Raw genomic sequence first — 26,081 nt, forward strand, 5'->3', positions numbered from 1 at the left:
TGTACGTATAGAGATGTGTATATATATATATAATGCGTGCATGAGCATATATACATGTTTGTGTATACGTATATGCATGTATATATGTGTGTATGTATACGCTCTCTGAGTGGTTGGCGTTAGGAAGGGCATCCAGCTGTAGAAACTCTGCCAAATTAGATTGGAGCCTGGTGTTGCCATCCGGTTTCACCAGTCCTCAATCAAATCGTCCAACCCATGCTAGCATGGAAAGCGGACGTTAAACGATGATGATGATGATGATGATATGTATGTATATATGTATGTCTGTATGAGTATGTATATATATATATATATATATATATATATATATATATACATACACATATATGTGTATGTATGTATATATACATGTTTACGTATGTATATTTTGTGAGTAACTTCTCTTTATTCAACGGTTTTTTTTCCAAAGCGTTTTTGTCTTAATAACTGATGAGATGTTGAGTAGCTTTTAGCCCCGGCATCTGAAACTCTGAGTATTATTATGGCAACTAACTGATTGTCCTATATTATATATTTATAGATGCATTCCTCTATTTACTTAATATCAAGGTCTCATTCATTCTTTTGTTGTCATATTATTATTATTAAGCATCATCATCATCATCATCGTTTAACGTCCGCTTTCCATGCTAGCATGGGTTGGACGATTTGACTGAGGACTGGTGCAACCGGATGGCTACACCAGGCTCCAATCTAATTTGGCAGAGTTTCTACAGCTGGATGCCCTTCCTAACGCCAACCACTCAGAGAGTGTAGTGGGTGCTTTTACGTGTCACCCGCACGAAAACGGCCACGCTCGAAATGGTGTCTTTTATGTGCCACCCGCCCAAGAGCCAGTCCAGGGGCACTGGCAACGATCTCACTTGGCTTGCCGGGTCTTCTCACGCACAGCACATTTCCAAAGGTCTCGGTCAGTAGTCAGCACATTTCCAAAGGTCTCGGTCAGTAGTCAGCACATTTCCAAAGGTCTCGGTCAGTAGTCATTAATATATATAAATATAAACAGACCAATGGCCAATATTCTTCTTTAGCTACAGGAATAGCACGTATTTTTGTCTATCTCCTGTCAAAGCTTATTTCTCCAGATTTCACCGTTTTACCTCATTATGGCTTAACAGCCTTTACCGTTTGTTTTCACTCTCTTGTGTTTCTTACCACTTTTGAACCTCCGCAAATCCCAATCCAAATACAGACAGGTGTTGTAATGAATGACTGATAGAGTGGGAATGGTGCGAGAGCGGGATGTCATTGCTAAGTCTAATGTCTCAGAGGTGCTCTGTGAACCAGTCAGGCGAGCGGCGTTCTGTTTGACCGATGTACAGGGAAGGGCAGAAAGAGCAGGAGATGCAGTAAATGACATTGCTAGAAGTGCAGATAAAGAAGTCGGTTATATGATAGGGATGTTGATGGGTCCCTGTGAGGATGGTGGTGTTGGAGAGGTAGGGGGCAAGTGCAGTAGCTTGGGTGGCAGCAGGGGAACCCGGTGGCAGCTAGGTTGGGTGGTGGTGTTAAGGAAGAAACTGTGGACCAGCTAGGTCATGCAGTTTGTGGGCTCATTTGAAGGATGAAAGGGGTAGTTTGGGGAAGATGTGTGAGGTAGAGGCATCGGACTGGAGTCGCTGGAAAGCTTAGAGAATGGTGTGTTAGAAGGATGGTAGGTGAAGGGAGACGGGCAACAGCAGGGCGGGTGCAGGGAGAGATAGTAGAAGTCGATGGAACGTGCTCTGGCAAAGGTGGTGTGCATAGTGGTGAGGGGATACCCATGAAGGATGAAGTGGTGAGCTTTCAGTTGAGACTGAGTCTCAAAGTCATGGTTGTCACTGCAGAGTCTGGGAGTAGGGGATGGAGAGATTGGTGTGGGTAGGGTTATATATATATATATATATATATATATATATATATATATACAGGGGTTGGACAAAATAATGGAAACACTTAGCATCATAGCATCATAATTTTGAAATAGCTATAAAGCCGTCAAAAGCTTGTTTATTTTGTTGTTTGACTTATTATTAGTGTTGCTTAAATCATCAGAAAAAGGTAATTTCCCCCAAGACATCTGATGAAGGCTGGAGGGTATATAAGCTGAAACGTTGTGCTAACAACAAACAAGATTAGGACAAATATCCATCAGATGTAAATAGCGTATATATATATATATATATATATATATATATATATATATATATATATATATATATATATATATATATATATATATATATATATATATACATACATACATATATATACATACGTATATATATATAGATAGATAGACACGCACGCGCACACACAAACACAAACGCAGAAGAGGAATATGCATTTGTGTGTGTGTGTGTGTGCACGTACATTTACACACCTCTCTATCTGTTTATGCGTGTCTATGCATTTATATAATTAAGCAGAAAGTATATAAGGACTTAGGCATGCATGTATTTACATACCAGTGTATGTACATAGGATGGGTTTATATGAAACTGGTATTCCCCTCGCTAAAAATAACTTTTAAATCAGCGACTTAATTTTATTTCCTGTCTTTATGATGATTTCTTGTTGCACACTTCGACATTGTTGAAGTGGGTGGGGGGCATTATCTCTTTTTTGTACACTTGATCAAATATTTTGAACTTTTAAGAGATATCAAAATTGTATGTTTAATCCTTTAGCATCCAGATTTTTCTGTCAACTGTAATGCTTTTTCATTCACAGTGTTTTTAATTAATTGTGCATCATTTTGTTGCTCTGAAATTTTGATAAGAGGCATTGAAGTGTAGGTGTGATAGACTGGATCTGGTTGGTTAGAACATAACACATGTAGGATATTTGGGTCAGATGTGGCCAGTTTACATGCTAAAGGGTTTAATATATCATGCATGTCGTCTTTTTCCTTGTATCCTTTCGGGGTCAATAAATTAAGTACCAGTTGTGATCTGAGGTTCGATCTAATTGACTGGCTCCCTCCCCCCAAACTTTAGGCCTTGTACCTAGAGTAGAAAAGAATACTGGAAGTGAAAGCCTCTACCTGTATGATGGTTGCACTTATTTACCAGTATCACCTGATTTCAAGAAAAGGAGAGAGGGAGGGGAGACACACGCGCACACATTTATCTATACCTATATTCTTTTGCTCTTTTATTCTTCACTTGTTTTAGGCATTAGACTTTAGCCATGCTGGAGCACCACCATGAAGAATTTTAGTTAAATAAATTGACCCCCAGTACTTGTATTTTCAATTTAAACCTGGTACCTATTCTGTTGGTGACTTTTGCCAAACTGCTAAGTTGCGGGGATGTGAATATACCAACATTGATTGTCAAGCAGTGATGGGACCGAGTTTGTTGCAGTTTTTTTTTTATTCTTCTACTTTCGGAGTGCTTTATTAATAAAAAATAAAAAATTGCATCTAGAAAGCAGAACAGTTTGAGGATAGAAACCAGTTCTAAACACAATAGCTTATAGACATACTCTGAATGTAGTTCTATATAAATCTTTAATTATTTTTTTTATACTTAAGACCATCAGAAATGTTAAGAGATCAGCCTCTACCCATGTTGCCATGCTTTGATTAAAAGGTTACAGCATAAATTAGATTACTTAGATAAGTTTCTGCCAAAGTTGACTCAGGCCATGTCTAATTTAATAGCACCACCTGGAAGAGATACACAGTCAGCTCTGGGGAACTGTAGCCCATTCAAGCAGAGGGTTATTGTTGGTTTATCTGGTATTTGTTGGGGGTAATCATTTAGGGATCATTTGAATGCCATGAAGTCACTTTCCTCCTTTATGTGTGCCTGGCACAATGTTTGAAGAGAGCAGGGCCAATTGAGGTGAAAGAGTTCTGTCCTAGTGTTGTGATACGACAAACATTTCTGTAGTGGATGGATGGCACAGGGGCCAAGCCTCGGATGAATTTTAAAGATGGGCAATGTTGATGGAATATTTTCCACATCATACAGATGATATGGAGTTCACAGCGTTGGTGGAGGGAGCAAAGCCTGAGCTTTTTGAGTCAATCCCAATAGTCAAGGCTTGTCATGTCATCCTCTGCAGACCTCCGCCAAGCAGCTCATTTTAAGATAGATATGCGAGTAAAATTATTAATAGAGAAACAAAAATATACTTTGGAAACAGCAACGCTACCATAGGTTACGTAGAAACGATGAACATGGTTTCTAGAGGGATAATCAAAGAACGTAACATTGTAATACTTTCATTTAAAGTAAATATAACAAATGAAAAATCCTTCAAGAATCCATAAAAATTCCCGGATCACTACTAAAATTTTATCATCTGTTCCTTGTGTCATTACCAACTTTTCCTGCAAGGTTCATCAAAACCCATTCACAACTTTTTGAGTTATTTTGCACACAGACAGACAGATGGACAAACGAATGCCGATGAAAACATAACCTCCTTCCTTGGTGGAGGTAATAAAATAATATCATGCCTCTATTCAGAACTTAATACATTCTAAAAGATTGGGATAAACAGCATTGTGACAGTGGTGGTGGGAAAAAGAATGATCATGTTGCTGTTGTTATTTAACCCCAGGTCAGTCCTGCTCTAAACCAACCTAAAATCAAAGACACTCCAATCACAACTATTCTGTCAGATATCATGTATCTGAAACTATATTCTCTATTACAATTTGATTTAATATGTTAGTGCATGCTATGCCACACACATGTATGTTGTTGTTGTCATTGTTGTTATTTTGTCGTAGTCACAATAGTTTCCTATTGACTTTGGTACTAGATTTCGACCCATTTTTGAAGTATTTTACATTTGACTGTGTATTAATGTGTATCAGTGTGCACCTACATGTGTGTATGTGTCTGTATGTCTGTTTGTCACTTTATATATTGACAAAAGCCAATATCCTTTATATTAATATTTTAAAGTATATTTACATTAATGCATGAAAGTGACGTGACTTGATATCCTGTTACAAAATATTGTACTTAAACAATAAACACAAATGCACACACACACACACACACACACACACACACACACACACACACACACACACACACACATACATACATACATACATACATACATATAGACTCACACACATATACTCCTGCCCCAATTTTCCATGCTAGGAGTCAGACAAAATTTGTTAAGGTAGATTTTCAACTATCAGTTGCTCTTTCTTGATATCCTGTTACAAAATATTGTACTTAAACAATAAACACAAATGCACACACACACACACACACACACACACACACACACATACATACATACATATGTACACATAGACACACACACATATACTCCTGCCCCAATTTTCCATGCTAGGAGTCAGACAAAATTTGTTAAGGTAGATTTTCAACTATCAGTTGCTCTTTCTTTCACCTATTTCCAAATAAGGTAATATTTTTCCATGATCAGATATGCTTACATAGAAGATTGGAAGTGAAATAAGGTGGTGAACTGGCAGAAACGTTAGTATGCTGGTCGAAATGCTTAGTGGTATTTTGCCTGCCTTTATGTTCTGAGTTTAAATTCCGCCGAGGTCGTCTTTTCCTTGTATCCTTTCGGGGTCAATAAATTAAGTACCAGTTGTGATCTGAGGGTCGATCTAATTGACTGGCTCCCTCCCCCCAAACTTTAGGCCTTGTACCTAGAGTAAAAAAGAATACTGGAAGTGAAAGACACTACCTGTATGATGGTTGCACTTATTTACCAGTATCACCTGATTTCAAGAAAAGGAGAGGGGGAGGGGAGACGCACACACACACATTTATCTATACCTATATTCTTTTGTTCTTTTATTCTTCACTTGTTTTAGGCATTAGACTTTAGCCATGCTGGAGCACCACCATGAAGAATTTTGGTTAAATAAATTGACCCTCAGAACTTGTATTTTCAATTTAAACCTGGTACCTATTCTGTTGGTGACTTTTGCCAAACTGCTAAGTTGTGGGTATGTGAATATACCAACGTTGATTGTCAAGCAGTGATGGGGGAGAAACACTGACAAAAGGATGCGCACACATAAATGTATATTTATATGACAGGTTTCTTTAGAATGAGAGATTTTGCACTCACACATACAAGCTTCTTTCAGTTTCTTATTCTTTACTGCCCCCAGGGGTCTACACGCAGAGGGGACAAACAAGGACAGACAAAGGGATTAAGTTGATTATATCGCCTCTAGTGCGTAACTGGTATTTATTTTATCGACCCCGAAAGGATGAAAGGCAAAGTCATCCTCGGCGGAATTTGAACTCAGAACGTAGCGGCAGATGAAATACTGATAACCATTTCGCCCGGCGGAGTAACGTTTCTGCCATTTCACCGCCTTTCTTTCAGTTTCTTATTTCTTTATTGCCCCCAGGGGGCTACACACAGAGGGGACAAACAAGGACAGACAAAGGGAATAAGTCGATTATATCGACCCTAGTGTGTAACTGGTACTTAATTTATTGACCCCGAAAGGATGAAAGGCAAAGTTGACCTTGGTGGAATTTGAACACAGAATGTAACGGCTGATGAAATACAGCTAAGCATTTCGCCTGGCGTGCTAACGTTTCTGCCAGCTCACCGCCTTTCTGTCAGTTTCTGTCTGCCAAATCTACTTACTGGGTTATAGTAGAATCCCAAAATGCCCTGCAGTAGGACTGAACCTGAAACCTCTTGGTTGGGAAGCAAACATCTTATCACACAGTGTTGCTGGAGGAACTACACCCCCACATTATACGTACACCAGTTGGCAGCTGTCCACCTGCCATCAATACAGCATTCAATATCCTGTAAGGTAGCAAACTGGCTGAATTGTTAGCAAACTGAACAAGATGTTTATTGGTATTTTGTCAGTCTTTACATTGTGAGTTCAAATTCCACCGAGGTTGGCTTTACCTTTCATCCTTTCTTGGTTTATGAAATAAGTGCCAGTTGAACGCTGAGGTTGATATAACCAACTTAGCCCCTTCTCTGAAATTGCTAGCCTTGTGCCAAAATTTGAAAGTAGTATTATACCCTCTTATTTTTCTCTCATTTCCAGAGCTGCCAGACACTTATCAATTTAGGCATCAACCAAGAAAATATCAAGATGAGTTATGAGGTTATCAAACTCTCCTATCTTCACGCCTTGAATTTTGCCAGAGAAGCAAAAAATGTACGGCTTGAGGTAAGTACTTTAATCTGCTTGGGCCACCCATGTTTTATTTCATACAAAATGTCTCATTTAAAATTAAAGCTTCTTTAGTTATCTAATAGAATGTGTTTTCTAAATGATGTTGAAAATCATCATCATCACATATGTACACACTCATATATATATATATATATATATATATATATATATATGGGTTATATATATATATATATATATATATATATATATATGAGTGTATGTGTGTGAGTGTATATGTGTGTGTGTGTGTGTGTGTATATATATATATATATATATATATATATATGCATGTGACTGTGTGGTAAGTAGTTTGCTTACCAACCACATGGTTCCGGGTTCAGTCCCACTGATGTCTTCCACATCAGGATATTGTGCAGTGGGGTCATAATTATGATATATTTATATATATTTATACAGAAATATACAAAATATATAATAATAGAAATTAATAATAGTGCAGTTATTTGGGATTTCAATCAATTGTTCATTGTTTAACGTCCGCTTTCCATGCTAGCATGGGTTGGACGATTTGACTGAGGACTGGTGAACCAGATGGCTGCACTAGGCTCCAATCTGATTTGGCAGAGTTTCTACAGCAGGATGCCCTTCCTAACGCCAACCACTCCAAGAGTGTTGTGGGTGCTTTTACGTGCCACCAGCATGAGTGCTAGTCAGGCAGTACTGGCAATGGCCACGCTCAAATGGTGTTTTTTACGTGCCACCTGCACTGGCAATGACCTCGCTCAAATGTTTTGTTCACGTGCCACTGACACAAGTGCCTGTAAGGCGATGCTTGTTTGTGGATATTCCATTTCAGATAATGCAAAAAGAACATAGCGAGTATTTATGGTGGAAAACTCATGGTATTTATATGCACATCAAGAAATAATAACATGGAATATCCACAAATCTATTGATTGAAATCCCAAATAACTGAACTATACATATATATATATATATATATATATATATATGTATGTATGTGTGTGTGTGTGTGTATGTGTGTATGTATGTATGTATGTATGTATGTATGTGATGGGCTTCTTTCAATTTCTATCTGCCAAATTCACTCTCAAGGCTTCGATCGGCCCGAGGCTATAGTAGAAGGTGCTTGCCCAAGGTGCCATGCAGTGTGACTGAACCTGGAACCATGTGGTTAGGAAGCAAGCTTCTTACCACACACCCACTCTATCTATATTCACTAACACTTGTTTGTATGTGTGTGTAAATACACATAAAGTTTCCTTTACTTATTTATGTATTTTCTTTCTGAATGACATCATGGGCAAACTAGTTGAAAAATATGAATTATCCATGTGACATTGTAATTGTGTTTATGGTTTGTTCTAGAACAATCCAGGAAATTAGTATCACCAGTTATATAAATCTGCTCAATCTGTAATTAGACTGTTTTTCTTTCAGCAACGTATCCTGAAGTTGCTGGTTCAAACCCAGCAGTCGTACAAACAGGATAAGGACAAGAAGAAATTCTTGGAAAAGCTCAAAGAACTGCAGGCAAAGTGCCACTTGTCTGTAGAGGACAGTGGTCTTACTGAAGAAGGAGATAGGATCAACATTAATGATGATGATGATGATGATCTTCATAATTCCAGCTCTGAAAACGAAGATGATGTTGAAATTTCTGATCTCACAGAATCTGGTAAATTCAGTTCCTTTCTTCACTGCCATCACCACAATAATTATATATGACATGATATGGTATGTGATGTGGTATGGTGTGATGTGGTACGGTGCAGTGTGGTATACAATTTTATATGATGTCTGATATGATATATGATAAATGATATGTGATATGATATATGATATGGATAGATAGATAGCTAGATATGCTAGTCATCACTTCTCCCCTAACTTCCCTTTAGATTTAACTATGTAGAATGTTAGAGAAAGAAACCTGGCTGTTCTTTGCAATACATACCAATAGATACATATATATATATATTTGAAAAGATTTGTAAAAGTACTACACTCCTAGAATCCCTCCCTGACCACTATTTAATTTACTAAAACAGGTAGTAGTAATCTACTAAAAGAACAAGTTGGAATTACCATGTTCAAGGAAAGGACCACGTGCGTATGCAAGAAATAACAGTAAACTATGAATGTCATTCTTAATTTTAATTTCAATTTTATTTTATTAATAGCCATTTTCTCTTCTCACATATTTTATATTCATTTTTGATAAGGTTTTTCAAAAAAACCGAAACATGTAAATTAGATAAAACCCCCCCAAAAATGTTTTAAAAAAGTGGCATTTTCATTTTTATTCATTTTCAATATATATATATATATGCTGTGTCCGGATAGAGTCATTCTCTTTTAGTACCTTATTACTTAACAGACTCAACAGTTCGATTTACACTCATTTACTTACTCATTACTCTTTTACTTGTTTCAGTCATTTGACTGCGGCCATGCTGGAGCACTGCCTTTTGTCGAGCAAATCGACCCCAGGACTTATTCTTTGTAAGCCTAGTACTTATTCTATCGGTCTCTTTTGCCGAACCACTAAGTTATGGGGGACGTAAACACACCAGCATCGGTTGTCAAGCGATGTTGGGGGACAAACACAGAAACACAAATGAGGATGTACTCCTGTATTTGTTTCGGTGTTGGGTCCTTCAGGTGCTTGGATAAAATGCAGATGTCAAGTTGACCCAGTGTGCCTCCATGTTGGTCTTTGGTATGTTGATAAAGTATGGAGGACTGTTTTTTGTCATCACATTGTCTTAAATGTTCATTTAGTCTGTCTGCAATGCTTCTAGATGATATCTCATCTATGTATATGATGTTCTTGTCTTTACAAGCACCGTCTATGCACCTTATGTTGTAGATGACATCTGTAGTTCTACAGTTAATGCCAGTGTTAATCATACATACCATGCAGTTATCACTGGTGCATGTGGTATTCTCAAAGAGGTAATGGAGCTGGCCTCCTTCAGAGCTGTTCTAAATCTTCGGGCTAGTTCTCCATGGGCTGTGACCTCTACAAACATCACTCCTTGATATTTGTTGGTCTTGTACCATGTTTTCACCTTGTTTTCTTTGTCACAAACTCTTTGTATCCTATTCCAGTCTTTACTTCTGTATCTAGGGCAGGTACCACTGGTTTCTTTACATATAATGCTACCTAACTTCTTTCTAGCTCCCCTGTATACCTGAACCCTATCTTTCTGGTCATATCCAGAGAATTGCATGTGGTGCATAAAGTTCTGAAGTTTCATAGGGCTCGCATAGTGGGGACATGTTGTTCATTATCCTAACTAAGCCAGCTATCAGTCTGTTGATTTTCATGTTGTGTGACAAAGCTGAGTTCTTGTGAACAATATACATATAGAAGCTACAGGTTTCATGCAATAGGAGTAGAGGAGCTACACTCTGTTGTTCACAGTCTCTAACAACAGTTCAGTATCATGAATAAAGGCACTAAAAGAGACTGACTCCCCAGACATGATAAAATATGCTTCAACACACAAATTCATGTTAAGAATCTTGTAAACCAAATACAAAAATGAAACACATATATATATATATATATATATATATATATATATATATATATATACACACACACACACATACATACATACACATATATGCACAAAACTCAGTCATTGTGTGTGTGTATGTGCATGTTTGGAGACATGCATAATATTAATGATATACTTCTTAAAAAAAGGTGGTATAAAAAAAGCTAGCATAGTTTGCCTCCAATCAACATGGAAGAAATAGAAATAATCCTGCAAAAAATGAACTTTTTCTCCGACTTCTTGAAATTTATCTTTAGTGACTGAGAAATGCAATCGTAGTATCAAATGCAACCATTCTACATACAAACATGTATGTAAATTTTGCTTACATATGCAAATATGTAATATATATATATATATATATATATATATATATATATACACACACTCATATGTAAATATATATATTTACATATAGTAGGCATCTGTTGTTCTCGAGAGACAATGGATCTGTGTCTGAAAAAATTGTACCAGCTGCAAATAGTGGTGCAGCATCTGCTGACGAAGCAGCGGCCTACATGGGAGTGGCAGTCATGCACATAAGCAACTGCATTTGAAGGAGCTCTCTACCAGCACTGAGGGTTTTTCCTTTCATTGGGTGCACATTTCTTTGGCTGCAAGTTTCTCTCTCTTTCACAGTATTTCTCTCCAGCATGGGCAATCATTTGCAACCTTTCTCCCATCTCAGGATGTCCAGATCTATTGATTTTATTATCTCTCTTTCCGGACATCCTTGAAATGAAGTTGAAATCATCCTCGCGCTCTTGTGCATTCCCCATACAGGAAGTCTTGACTCTTGAAAAGGTTGCAAGACACAACGAAAATTTTAGGAAAATAAAAATAAGAAATAAGTGGAAATTTTAACGGTGAGTGTGTTAAATTTTAAGGCACAATAAGAAAATGACTCTCCCCAGACACAACAGTATATATATATATATATATATATATATATATATATATATATATATACACACACACACATATATGCACAAAAACTCATACAATGAGTTGTGCATGTGTATGTTTGGAGACATACATAATGTTAATGATATACTTCTTAAAAAAAGGTGGTATAAAAAAACAGCTAGCATATTTTGCCTCCAATCAACATGGAAGGAATAGAAATAATCCTGCAAAAAATGAACTGTTTCTCTGACTTCTTGAAATTTATCTTTAGTGACCGAGAAATGCATTTGTAGTATCAAATGCAACCATTCTACATACAAACATGTATGTAAATCATGCTTACATATGCAAATGTGTAATGTATTTATATATATATATATATATATATATATATATATATATATATATATATACATATATATATATATATATATATATATATATATATATATTGTTACGAACGCCTGCACGCGAAGCACCCTCTTAACACCGAAGAGGGGACTCGCGCACGCGCGAACGTTCAACACTCAGTGAGCCAGCAAAATTCGTCTGTCGGTACAATCCTGACCGATAATAAAGCCCCGGCTGGAGCACGTAACGAAGAACAACACAGGCAAATAGGACGGGGAGGAAGAAACAACACGAAGACCATGCGTTGGGTAACCTTTTCTTTTTACATACATAACATCACAGAATACATTTAAAACATTAGAATAGAGCATTACGTAATAACAATTCCAATACATGGCATGACAGTTCAATAACGTTGACAAAGTTTCCAAACAATTATAAGCTTTTCAATCATTTTTACATCGCAAAGTTCGTGTCTCAAGTTTCATTTGACAACAAAGTCCTTCTGCTTCTTTCTTTTGTATTTCTTTTCTTTTCCTTTCTTTTAGAAGAATTTAACAACACAGTTAACAACTCAGAGTTCTTTTTCTCTAAAATAATATAAAAGCATTTACCAACAACGAAGTTCGTTTCCTTCAGGCCTGCTACTTCCACTGACCAGGGCAGTCTGCCACTACAATTCCGTCTCTCTCTGTCCCTCTCTATACATTTCTGCTGGCCATAGCTTTATCCGTCAAGACTTATAATTCTTCTCTCTTCATCTCTGTACAACTGCTTCATCTCCACGGGCAAACTGCTGTCCCTCAACCGCTTCGGACGACTGCTACAACCCAACTGCCCCGCTGGCTACCAGAACTCCACTGGCCAAATTCTCTGCTAACTGCTTTTGCCGCCAATTCTCGTTCTCCTATTCATCCCAAATACCATAGCTCATTGTGCTACTCTACCCACCTGCCAAGATGGGTCGGTCGGTACATTCCTATCCTGCCGTTTTTGAACTTTCGCTGACCGAAAAGGGGCAGCTACGCTAAAAATAGCTGTGGTTGCCGACGAGACAAAGGAAATACCATTCTCCCCAACTGACCAGAGTACGGGTTCAAAACCCAGCCCGGGAGATAGGGATATAATGCCAACTGTATTTTTGGTCGTCGCATCAATATATATACGCACACACATATGTATACATTGATGGCTTGACACTTGTAATTCTGTGGTTGAAAAATCAAAAAAAAAAGGGAGAGAGAGAAAGTGGGGTGTCTCTGAGAGAGGGGTACTGAGAGGGAATAGAACAAACTTCAGTGGTAGTTCAATTATACATGCTGAAAGGCTTAACTGTTTCGAAGTGCAACATGGAAGTTACTGCTGCTTATTACAAAGGGTTATTATTTTATTTCGATTTTTAAGCTGTTTCACAAAGAGAAAACCTTGTGGCAAGTGACTAGTCACACAAGCTGTTTGAGTGGTCTGACGGTGGTTAGGGGGGGCTGGTGGGAAGTGTTACAGGAGGAATTGGAGCAAGCTGGGACATATTGGGACATAGGCAATGAATTAAGAACCAGCATGTTTTCTTAGAAGAAGATAGTACATAGCCAGTTAGAACCAGCTGAGTGGCTGTGTGGTAAGTAGCTTGTTTACCAACCACATGGTTCCGGGTTCAGTCCCATTGCGTGGCACCTTGGGCAAGTGTCTTCTACTATAGCCTCGGTCTGACCAAAGCCTAGTGAGTGGATTTGGTAGATGGAAACTGAAAGAAGCCTGTCGTATATATATATATATATATATGTGTATATATATAGATATATATATATATATATATATATATATATATATGTGTGTGTGTGTGTGTGTGTATTTGTGTGTCTGTGTTTGTCCCCCCACCATCGCTTGGCAACCGATGCTGGTGTGTTTACGTCCCTGTAACTTAGCGGTCCGGCAAAAGAGACCAACAGAATAAGTACTAGGCTTCCAAAGAATAAGTCCTGGGGTCGATTTGCTCGACTAAAAGGTGGTGCTCCAGCATGGCCGCAGTCAAATGACTGAAACAGGTTAAAGAGTAAGAGTATATATATATATATACACACACACACACACAAATGCATTACTGTATTAGAAACAGAATGAATCTAACAGGAAAAGAGCAGGCTCACTGTTGAAAGTTTAAAAAGTCCATGAATGAGTGGCCATGGCTGATTGAATATATATATATATATATATATATATATATATATATATATATATATATATATATATATATATATATATATATATATATATATATAATATAAATTTAATCAAAAGATTGAATGTGGTACTTAAAATGTTTGAGGCACCAGAATTTGGTAGGGTAAAAACCAAAAACAAAATCAAGAGATTTGGTGAAGAAAATTTGAAGAAAAGCAACAAAACTTCAATAGGTTATAGCAGTATGTACTGAATTTTTGTTGCTTTTCTTCAAATATATCTATATATATATATATAAAATGAAGATGACTTCACAAGTCATCTTAATATTATATTTATCCTAAGCTGTAAGGAGTTCCACATGCATAACCATCCCATAGAATTACCTAGGAAGATGGGAATAACAGACGATAGCCATCAACAAGTAGCATAGGAGCTGTTGAGAGCACATTCTAAGGGATTTGCCCAAAACATGTTGAATGGATGTACACATAGATATTAAAATATGTATCATCATCGTTCATCGTTTAACGTCCGCTTTCCATGCTAGCATGGGTTGGACGATTTGACTGAGGACTGGTGAACCAGATGGCTACACCAGGCTCCAATCTGATTTGGCAGAGTTTCTACAGCTGGATGCCCTTCCTAACACCAAGCACTCCGAGAGTGTAGTGGGTGCTTTTATGTGTCACCCACACGACGGCCAGTCAGGCGATACTGGCAACGGCCACGTTCAAAATGGTGTATTTTATGTGCCACCCGCACAAGAGCCAATCCAGGGGCACTGGCAACGATCTCACTCAAAAATCCTTACGCATGTCATGGGCACAAGTGCCAGAAAGGCGACGCTGGGCACAGGTGCCATCCCGATTTCGCTTTCGCTTGCCCCAATAAGTCTTCGCAAGCTGAGTTTTGTACATACATACATGTAAAATATGTATGTATGTACATATTTCATCATTTAGCATTGTATATAAATACATTGCTATATTAGAAACAGAATGATGAACAAGAGGGAGCTGAGGACTGATCCTTGGTGAACCCCTACTTGTACCCTGAATTCTTTGCTGTACTTGTTGCCAGCTATCACTTTACTGACAGCATCCCTGTGCATGGTTTGTACGGATCTCACCAACTACTGATCTATCCCTAGTTTCCATATTGACCACCAGATTAGGAATCAGGGCATCTGTCAAAGGCATGTGTCCACTGCATCTTATAGCAGAAACTGCTGTAACTTTATGAAGTTCATTAGATAATTGTGTACTTTGTCATCTCAGTTATATAGGTATCTATTTATATATATATATATATATATTCATAAATATTTTTAAACCTTGGGAGAGGCATTAGGCTGGTAATAAACACACGCACTGGTTCAGTCCTTTATTAATTTATAAACAGTATATAGTTTTTTGTTAAATAATTTCATTGCACTCTTGCAATCTCTTCAGTAACTTGTCTCTCCACTTCTTTATTATTAAATCATTATTTAGTATTAAGTTGGGAACCTCTAGGTCTGAGTTTCAAACCTTGACAAAATCAGTTTTGTCCTTCACCTATTGAGTTGATTCAATCAACTGCAGTCCTCTTCTCAAATTTGTGTTTCTTTGTCTCAAACACATTGACCTCTTATGTCTTGGGCTCTTGTGGCCAATGAAAGAAATCATTTGCCAAGGTTAGCATAGCATTTTGTCCATTCAGAGCAATAAAATAAAGTCCCAGTTGAAGTGTGTTTATTACCGGCATAATGCCTCTCCCAAGGTTTTATTGTATTTCTTTCAACACACGTATCCACATCAAGAATCTTGCACACGAAATACACATAAATATTTTCTTTTCCTTTTTCATCATTTTAGAAGAAGATGAAGAAGAAATCAGAGATCACCTGCCTAGCCGCCGGACGAATACCACACGTTTCAAGGTATACATTATTTGTTACTTTTCTTGAGAGGGTCCACCTTGTCATATCTTCACCAACTTCCTCTTTCTCTTTCAACTGGGGTAACCCTCTATCTCCCTTACAGCAGGACACCTTTTTCTCTCCTATCATACTTTGACCTCTCATTACCTTCCTTGATACTACACTCTGCCTTGGTTGAGATGTCTTGGTGACCTCACTAGTGCTGGTGCCACTTAAAAGGCACCCAGTGCAATCGGTAAAGTAGTTGGTGTTAGGAAGGGCATCCAGCCATAGAAACCAAGCCAAAGCAGATATCGGAGCCTGTTGCAGTCCTCTGGAGAGAATCCCTTGATGAAGTGTGTGTGTGTTTGGGAACATGTCCATGTTTATACTGTGTGACTTCGATGTTTTGCATTGGAAAACACCACACTGAACACTCTATGCATATGTATGAGTATATATATATATCATCATCTTCATGAATGTTAAATGAGAATGATGTTGATATAAATACACCTACACATATTCACACACATAGTATGAGAAACTGAATGAACAGTCTTGGCGTGAGATCTTAAACTCGCCATTCACAAATTTCTTGCTTTGTCTTCTTCAGTTTATCTCTTCTCGCCCATTTCACCCTCCCCCCCAACTTTCCATATGCAGCACGTGTATCAACCAGTTGTGTCATGTGCTTCTCATTCCTCTTATACATAGTTTTTTTTTGTCTCGTTTCTTATTTGTTTTTCATGCATTTTAACCAGGCACATACAGCACTGCAGGCTTTTAACATTTCACTCCATTCTTCGCTTATTTGCAAACACATGGTTTTGGGTTCAGTCCCTCTGTATAGCACCTTGGCCAAGTGTTTTCTACTATAGCCTTGGACCAGCTAAAGTACTGTCAGTGAATTTGGTAGAAGGAAATTGAAAGAAGCTCTTCATATCTATATATATATGTGTGTGTGTGTGTGTGTGTGTATGCATCTAATATGTTTGTGTGTACCTTTGTCTTAACATCATTTGATGGTTGTAAAAGACTATTATCATCATACAAGCAATGTATGTATATATATCATCATCATCATCGTACAAGCAATGTATGTATATATCTATATCTATCTATCTATCTATCTATAAATATATATATATATATATATATATATATATATATAGTCATATACATGCACACATGTATAGTATGAGGGAATGGAATGAAAAAGCTTCAGAACATTAGATTCTTGTTTTTGTTTTTTCTCTAACCATTTCTATTCAATAACTATTCCCATCATATCATACAAGGAATATCATTTTTTTCCAATCTTCTCTCTTTCTCTCTCTCTCTCTCTCACACATGCACAAGGAAACATTACCTTGCTTGGAAACAGGTAATGGTCGGCAGCAGGTAGGGGCACCCAGCTGTAGAAATTCTGTATGATGTTATGCAAGCATAGAAAAGTGGATGTTAAACGATGATGGTTCTTAATTACATTTCATTATCTTTTTGAAGACATTTAATTACATATGATAAACATATTTGCCATAATTATCAACATTATGTGCACACTAGTATATCTTATATTTTGTTGTTTGTCAATATTTTTTTGCCAGGTGAAGAGAAATGAAAAAGGTGAAACACCTTTGCATCGAGCATGCATTGAAGGCAATTTGAAACGTGTGCAGCTACTGATTAAACAGGTGCTTGTTTCATTTACTTATTCTTGCTACTGTTGGTTTCTTCGTGTGTGTGGGTGGGTGGGTGGGTGTTTGTGGGAGGGTTTTTACGTACTTCCGTTTTTTTATACTTCATTTTTATAAACACCCACACATCTATAGACACAGACACACACACCTCCATACATACATACACATAGGTATAAGACTAATAGTCGGACAGTGGGTAAACTTGAAAGGTGAAGGGCATGTTATTGAAAAGATTACAAATAGAGATGTATGGGCTCTGATAAACAACTGACTGATTGTTCAATCATTACATTAAACATTTAAATAAACAGTTGATTAAATATTTGACTGATTGACAAAAAATAAAAATAAAGAAGTGATTATGAACCAGTGTGTGTGTTTGTGTTTATTCTTATATTGGCACGATGACCCTCCATAGGCACAAGATGTTTTTATTTTGTTTCATTTATATTGAATTTGTTATACCACTAAACTTTTATATCTTTTATCTTTATTGTTTTGTTATTTTAGTCATTGGATTGTGTCCACACTAGAGCATTGTTTTGCGAGTTCAGTACTTATTCTATTTGTCTCATATGCCAGACCACTAAGTTACAGGAACATAAACAAACCAATACTGGTTGCCAAGCAGTAGAGTTACAAGCACAAAACACAAAAACTCATTTTCTCTCTCTTTTACACACACACACACACACAACATATATATTCTCATCGTTGCACTGAATTTATTACAAAAAACTTCATAAATGGTAGAAATTTCATTAACTTGTGTTAGCTCAATATATGTAAAGTTGTTTTTTTTTTATTGTGTTGTAAACTTTTGCGGGTCACTCTATTTCCTTAAAAACAGGTGTGGTGGGTTTTTATTCTTTTAATTTGTGGCTTTTGTTGCAGCAGCAACAATTATTTTTTTAGTTTTCTGTGTTTATTTTTGGGTGTGAATTTTTAGAAGCTAGTCGTGCAAGGAAAGGCTGTGGGAAAAATGCAGAACAAACTCTTGGAAATGGGGACACACAGCAATTTAAAAGGTCATAAACCGAGGAGTAAGAACTGGGTATGGGAATTAGTGTGGCACTGGAAAGGATTCTTTAGTTTGGGGGTCAGAAGGAAATGTTTTTTCCCCTGGAGGGTGTCTTTGTAATGTTTAATAATATACTATATTGCTTATTCACCAAAGTGTGTCCAAAGCCATATTAACATTTTTGTTACCATATTTCCATTGAAATACATTGTTTTTGTTTCAATCAAGTTTGGAAATGATGGAGAATTTAGTAAAATGACTTTGTCGTTATTAAGTTAGTGAAAGGTAGTGGGCTGGCAGAATTGTTGCCACAATAGATGGGTTGCTTAGCAGGATTTCTGTTCAAATCCTGCCAAGGTTGAGTTTGCTTTTCATACTTTTGTGGTCAATGAAATAAGTACCAGTTGAGGACCGGGGTTGTAATCAACTAGCCCCCTCCCCTAAAATTTCAGGCTTTGTGCCTATAATAGAAAGGATCATTAAGATAGTGCTTGAAACTTAAATTAACATGGAATTTTGATGAAAAATTTCAATTTAGATGACTTTAATTCTTTTGTTTGGAGACGCAATGGCTCAGTGGTTAGGGCAGCAGACTCGCGGTCGGAGGATCATGGTTTCAATTCCCAGACAGTTTATTGAGCGAAAACACCTAAAGCTCCACGAGAGTCCGGCAGGGGGGCGGCAACCCCTGTTGTACTTTTTCGCCGCAACTTTCTCTCACTCTTTCTTCCTGTTTCTTGAGTAACGCTGCGATGGACTGGCGTCCCGTCCAGCTAAGGAGGTGGGGAACACATATGCCATAGAAACCGGGAAACCAGGCCCATGAGCCTGGCTAGGCTTTAGAAGGGCGCATATAAAAAGAAAAAATTCTTTTGTTACCATATTTCTATGGAAAATAATTTGGGAAAGAATTAAGGAATTTAGTAAAATAACTTTGTCATTTATAAATTTGGTGTTTGGAACTTAAATTATCAGGAAATTTTGAATGAAGGTTATGATTGAGTTCACTTTAAAACTGTAAGGTTTCTGGCATAAAGCTATGGGTAGTCTCAGGCTGGTTGTCATCAAAAGGGTTATCTTTTATCTTTGGCTTGTTTCACTCATTAGTCTGTGGTTGTGCTGGGGCACAGCCTCAAAAAATTTTTGTCAAACAAATTTTTTAAAGCTTGGTACATTTTCTATTACTCTCTTTTGCCAAACTGCTAAGTTACGGGGACGTAAACACACCAACACTGGTTGTCAAGCAATGGTGGAGGGCAAACACAGAAGCAAAGGCACACACACACACACTTCTATTTACCCCATCCACTCACAATGCTTTGATCAGCTTGAGGCTATAATAGAAGACACTTGTCCCCAGCAGTAGGACTGAACCCAGAACCTTGTGGTTGGGAAGCAAACTTCTTACCACACAGCGACATCTTGATCTTTTCATTGCATTATGTTATTATTGTTGTTGGTCATATTTATTGCCTTCATTCAGTGATAAAAAAAGTAGCTTTTAGAATGTTGATTTAATCAGGTCACAAGTAATATAGATATCTTTTTTGCTGACTCATACATAAATGCTTTAAAGAATAAACAGTTTCTAATTTGGTCTGTACCATCCTTAAGTGAAATTGTGAGATTTGAATACTTTACATGCTTTTCTGTATTCACACATTTGCAGGCTGTTGAAAAAGGCCATAAAATAACTGAGTGAATATATATATATAAACAAATAAATATTTAATCAGTCACACCATGCTATATGTTCAGACATCCACTTATGTACATACGCTCGCTCACTCACTTTCTCTCTCTCTCTATCTTCACATATACACACACATGCACTCACATATACATTCTCACATACATACACATAGATACAAAAATGCAGGGCCTCTAAACTAAGAGACAGGCAAACTTGAAATAGAGACAAAGCATGTCATTGATAAGGCCATGAATGACAACTAAGGACTTTGACAAACCTAGCTGATTGACTGATTGACCAAACAATTAGTCAAATAAATGATTAGTTAATTGGTTAAATAATTAACTATTTGACTAATAATACTTGTGGCACTGTGTTGGTTTCGGCGACGAGGGTTCCAGTTGATCCGATCAACGGAACAGCCTGCTCATGAAATTAACGTGCAAGTGGCTGAGCACTCCACAGACACGTGTACCCTTAACGTAGTTCTCGGGAAGGTTCAGCGTGACACAGAGTGTGACAAGGCTGGCCCTTTGAATTACAGGTACAACAGAAACAGGAAGAAAGAGTGAGAGAAAGTTGTGGTGAAAGAGTACAGTAGGGTTCGCCTCCAACCCCTGCTGAAGCCTCGTGGAGCTTTAGGTGTATGTGTCACTGTGTAGTTTAGAAGCTGACTTACTAATAATGTGGCTTCGGGTTCTGTCCCACTGCATGGCATCTTGGGCCAGTGTCTTCTATATCCTAGGCTAATCCATGCCCTGTAAATGAATTTGATTGAAAGATGTCTGTCATACATGTGTGAGTCCTTATCTCAACATTACACAATGGTTGTAAATGAGTGTTACTGCTATACAATGTCGTTAGTTTTCAAACTTCTGAAGAAATAAGTCTGGTCATGAGGAATACATTACTTAGATGGGAAACAAGTGAGGGTTGATGGCCATGGAAAATCTGCGTCAACAAATTCTGACCTATACAAAACATGGAAGAGTGTATCTTAAAACAATGACGATGATATATAATTCCAATATATGTGTGTGTATCAGTATATAATCTAATGTATAATTGTTCTCTTCCAGGGCCAGCCTATAAACGTACGGGACTATTGCGGTTGGATGCCGATACATGAAGCTGCAAATCTTGGCTTCCACCTCATAGTGGAGGTTCTGATTAAGCATGGTGCCAATATAAATGATGTTGGGGGCAAAGAGTGTGGTCATGTGACCCCCCTTATAGATGCTGCAACCAATGGCAACATAGAAGTCATGCAAGTGCTCCTCAATCATGGGGCTGATTTTACAATTACAGATGCCAGGGTAAGTTAGTTGACTTTTCAGTAATGTTTACCAAACATTGAGTGGAGGCGCAATGGCCCAGTGGTTAGGGCAGCAGCCTCGCGGTCATAGGATCGCGGTTTCGATTCCCAGACCGGGCGTTGTGAGTGTTTATTGAGCGAAAACACCTAAAGCTCCACGAGGCTCCGGCAGGGGATGGTGGCGAACCCTGCTGTACTCTTTCACCACAACTTTCTCTCACTCTTACTTTCTGTTTCTGTTGTGCCTGTAATTCAAAGGGTCAGCCTTGTCACACTGTGTCACGCTGAATATCCCCGAGAACTACGTTAAGGGTACACGTGTCTGTGGAGTGCTCAGCCACTTGCACATTAATTTCACGAGCAGGCTGTTCCGTTGATCGGATCAACTGGAACTCTCGACGTCGTAAGCGACGGAGTGCCAACAACCAAACATTGGTATGAAGTCTGAGAGAGAGAGAGAGAGAGAGGAGAGAGTTAGGAGGGAGTACAAGAAGAAGTTATTATGTTCATCTCTATCCTTATGCCTTAAAGAAGGAATTTATATCAAAGCTGCTTACAAGATCAATTTAGCAGTAACCTACCATTCATTGTAAAGGAATAATAATGCATTGAGAAGAACAGTTATTGTGAATTTTCTTTCCTTTTCCCCCCTTTATTTTCTTTGTTTCTTTCTTTCCTTTTTCTCTCTGTTTTTCTCCCCCCTCCTTTATTTCTATCACATGACTTTGTAAATAAACAATCTGGTGTTTTTATTTTAATGGCCTACCAATATATATATATAGTGAGTTTCTTTGCCCTAGGTGTTGGGAAGACACTTGGCAAGAAATGGAAACAAAATTGAAAGAAGAAAATAATAATAATAATAATAATAATAATAATAATCTTTTTTGCTTATAATGGAGGAGAGGGGTCAGTCGATTACATTGACCCCTGTACTCAACTTATACTTATTTATTGACCCTGAAAGGATGCAAAGTGAACCTCGGCAGAATTTTATCTCAGCTATTTTTCATTTCTATGTATAGAAAATGTACCACACCACACCACACCGCCACCATTATTTATGTTTTTTTGTGTGCTTCAGGATCGAACAGCTCTGACATCTCTGATGGAATGGCGTCAGAACTGTGATGATGTAGATGAGGAGACTGAGCAGCAGTATCAGTCAATGGTTCGATACCTACAGGAGAAGATGGGGATCAAAGGTAAGTAGGGGCAGCTACCAAGGAGGTGATAAGGCAGCAGTTTCTTTTTTATTTGTTTATTTTTGTTTCATCATTTATTTGAAATACTTTTATCTCATTTCAAACTTTGACAGTTTTGGCAATCGTGCACAAAGACAGCAATGGGTGGGTGGGTGGTCATCTTGTTGGTTCTAATGATCATCATTTGCAAATATTTGAGAGTTTTAAGGAGCAGGTGTGGTTTGTAGCTATTAAGTAGGTACAGGTGTTGTGTGGTTCAGAAGTTTGCTTTCCAACCGCATGGTTTCAGGTTCAGTCCCACTGCATGACACCTTGGGCAAGTGTCTTCTATTGTAGCTTCAGAATAAACCTGTTCTGTATATATAAATTGCCTGGTGTGTATGTGTGTATATATATTTATATATATGTTGTATATAGTAAGTTATTTCTTTACTACTCACAAGGGGCTACACACAGAGGGGACAAACCAGGACAGACAAACGGATTAAGTCAATTATATCGACCCCAGTGCATAACTGGTACTTAATTTATCAACCTCTGAAAGGATGAAAGGCAAAGTCGACCTCGGCGGAATTTGAACTCAGAACGTAGCTGCAGACGAAATACCGCCAAGCATTTCGCCCGGCGTGCTAACGTTTCTGCCAGCTATGTTGTATATAGTGAGTGTCTTCATTATCATCAGATTTTTATGTCCACTTTCTCGTGCTCACATGGGTTGGACAAAATATTTTGAGGCAGATTTTCTACGGGCCATGCCTTTCCTGTCACCAACCCTTACTTGTTTCCAAGTAAAATAATATTTCCCTTAACCAAACATTGTTTTCAGAGAAGATTAGAAATGAAGGACATTGCTTATATGATGGTAACACACGTTTAGAATCAGTGAGTGAATAAACTGGTTTTGTTAAGCTATTTAGATGATTTTCTACTGTCAACTTTGGTAGTTTGGTGAATTAAGTGCTAGATAACCATGGGCCATGAGTGAATTCCTGAGGTCTGATGCACTCCATAGGGTTTGTTGTTGGCACTCCGTCGCTTTCAATGTCGAGGGTTCCAGTTGATTTGATCAACGGAACAACCTGCTCGTGAAATTAACGTGCAAGTGGCTGAGCACTCCACAGATACGTGTACCCTTAACGTAGTTCTCGGGGATATTCAGCGTGACACAGTATGACAAGGCTGACCCTTTGAATTACAGGCACAACAGAAACAGGAAGTCAGAGTGCGAGAAAGTTGTGGTGGAAGAGTACAGTAGGGTTCACCACCATCCCCTGCCGGAGCCTTGTGGAGCTTTAGGTGTTTTCGCTCAATAACTCCATAGGGTGTGTAACTAGCTACTTTCAAAGAGCAGAAATAACTGTGTGAGCTGATATCATATCTGTCTGATAAGATAAAAAGATGTTACTCAAAGTTACTGTAGTAGTTAGTCTAGTGGCCCTTTTTGTAGGTGTTTATTCTAGGATGTTTGGTTACACAGCAGTGGAATTGTCCCAAATGCAGAAACTTTGTTTCATTGTGCATCTCATGTAAGCTTTTAGAGAGTCAGCAACTGTTTGGAGCAGAAGGTTTTTTGGGCCTGAAAGGGAACACCGGTTTTTTGTGAAGCAGTTTTTGTCCCATTATCAAAGTGATGTCATTAGTGATTGTGAGGCCAGGAATTTGTTGCAACACTAAAGGATTTTGTTGTGGCTGGTCTAAGACTAAAGCAATTGAGGCAAATATGTGTTTTTCTTGTTTTTGTGTATATATATATCATTTTTTTGTGTTTAATTTAATATATGTATCTCTCTCCACTTCCACTAGATGTCAGTGTTTTGCGTCGAAAATTAGCTGTAACATCAACGAACTGGTGTTCAGATAACTCTGACGACAACGACAGTCCGCCTCTAATTAATGAGACATCCCGCAAGAAGAGAGACAGAAAAAGACAGAAAGAGTAAATATCTTTTTAATTCATCTTTTATTTTGACATTGAAGAACAAAAAATAAGGTTACATTATTTTGCTGTGTGTTTAATTGTTGTTAACTCCTCCTCCCATCTAGTTACCTCTAACTGAGCAAGATGTATGATAAAAGACATCCAAGCTCTAATATTCCCATCTTTTGGGTTTCTTTTTTTTTTTTTTCCAGACATAGTGTATCTAGGACTATCATCATCATCATCATCATCATCATTTAACATCCGCTTTCCATGCTAGCATGAGTTGGACGATTTGATTGAGGACTGGTGAAATCAGATGGCTACACCAGGCTCCAATCTGATTTGGCAGAGTTTCTACAGCTGGATGCCCTTCCTAATGCCAACCACTCAGAGAGTGTAGTGGGTGCTTTTACGTGCCACCGGTACGAAGGCCAGACAGGCGGTACTGGCAACGGCCACGCTCAAAATGGTGTAGTGAGGAGTAAATGAAATTTTATATTTCCAGATACCCCGTCTTCTCCTGAAGTTATCTTAATATTTTATCATTATAAAACTTTTCGTTTGTAAATAACCTGCCATAAATTTATATCGTAAAAATACACCTATTATTTTATATAAATTCATTACAATCACAAATTTAACGCAGATTATAGTAGTCTAACGGTCTATAAGACAGGAGGTTGTTTGATCATGTATACAAATTAAAGAGAAAAAGTATTTAACCCTTTAGCATTTAAACCAGCCATATCCAGCCAAACTTTTCCATTTGTTTTATGTTTAAACTGGCCGGATCCAGGCTCTCACATCTATCCTACAATGTTATTCTTCTTCAGACAATCACATCATCGAAATCTCAAGGATATGAGATAATGCATGATGAGTTCAAAACAATGTGAATCTGTAAGCATTATGATTGATAGAATAACCTGAACACTAAAGCATTAAGGAAGTGTTAGGATCATCCCTCTCTACAGTCTGAGTTCTGAGTTCAAATTCTGCTGAGGTTTTTTTTTTAACCTTTCATTCTTTTGGGATTGATAAAATAACTACCAGTCAAGTACTGGAGTTGATTAATCAACTTTCCCTCCCCTCAATAGCTGCTAGCCCTATGCCAAAATTTGAAACTATTATTATTATAAAGTTAAAGAAGTGATTTTAAA

At 37.8% G+C, this 26,081-nt stretch overlaps 2 protein-coding genes across 10 annotated transcripts in view; both read left to right on the forward strand.

Annotated features, from left to right (window-relative positions):
- Positions 1–26,081, forward strand: part of LOC106881740 (unconventional myosin heavy chain 6) — a 261,243-nt gene that overhangs the window by 160,235 nt on the left and 74,927 nt on the right. The gene's annotated exons all lie outside the window — the stretch shown is intronic.
- The window catches only part of LOC106872470 (tonsoku-like protein), a 119,883-nt gene that overhangs the window by 75,342 nt on the left and 18,460 nt on the right, over positions 1–26,081 (forward strand). For all 6 annotated transcript variants that reach the window (XM_089341732.1, XM_089341730.1, XM_089341735.1 and 3 more), the window contains exons 9-15: positions 7,040–7,165; positions 8,594–8,831; positions 16,020–16,084; positions 17,674–17,760; positions 21,560–21,796; positions 22,880–23,000; positions 24,804–24,936. In XM_089341732.1, coding sequence (XP_089197858.1) covers positions 7,040–7,165; positions 8,594–8,831; positions 16,020–16,084; positions 17,674–17,760; positions 21,560–21,796; positions 22,880–23,000; positions 24,804–24,936 — 1,007 coding nt within the window. The remainder of the gene's footprint in view (positions 1–7,039; positions 7,166–8,593; positions 8,832–16,019; positions 16,085–17,673; positions 17,761–21,559; positions 21,797–22,879; positions 23,001–24,803; positions 24,937–26,081) is intronic.

Source organism: Octopus bimaculoides, chromosome 25, assembly GCF_046866305.1.
Source record: "Octopus bimaculoides isolate indiv1 chromosome 25, ASM4686630v1, whole genome shotgun sequence".
Classification (NCBI taxonomy): domain Eukaryota; kingdom Metazoa; phylum Mollusca; class Cephalopoda; order Octopoda; family Octopodidae; genus Octopus; species Octopus bimaculoides.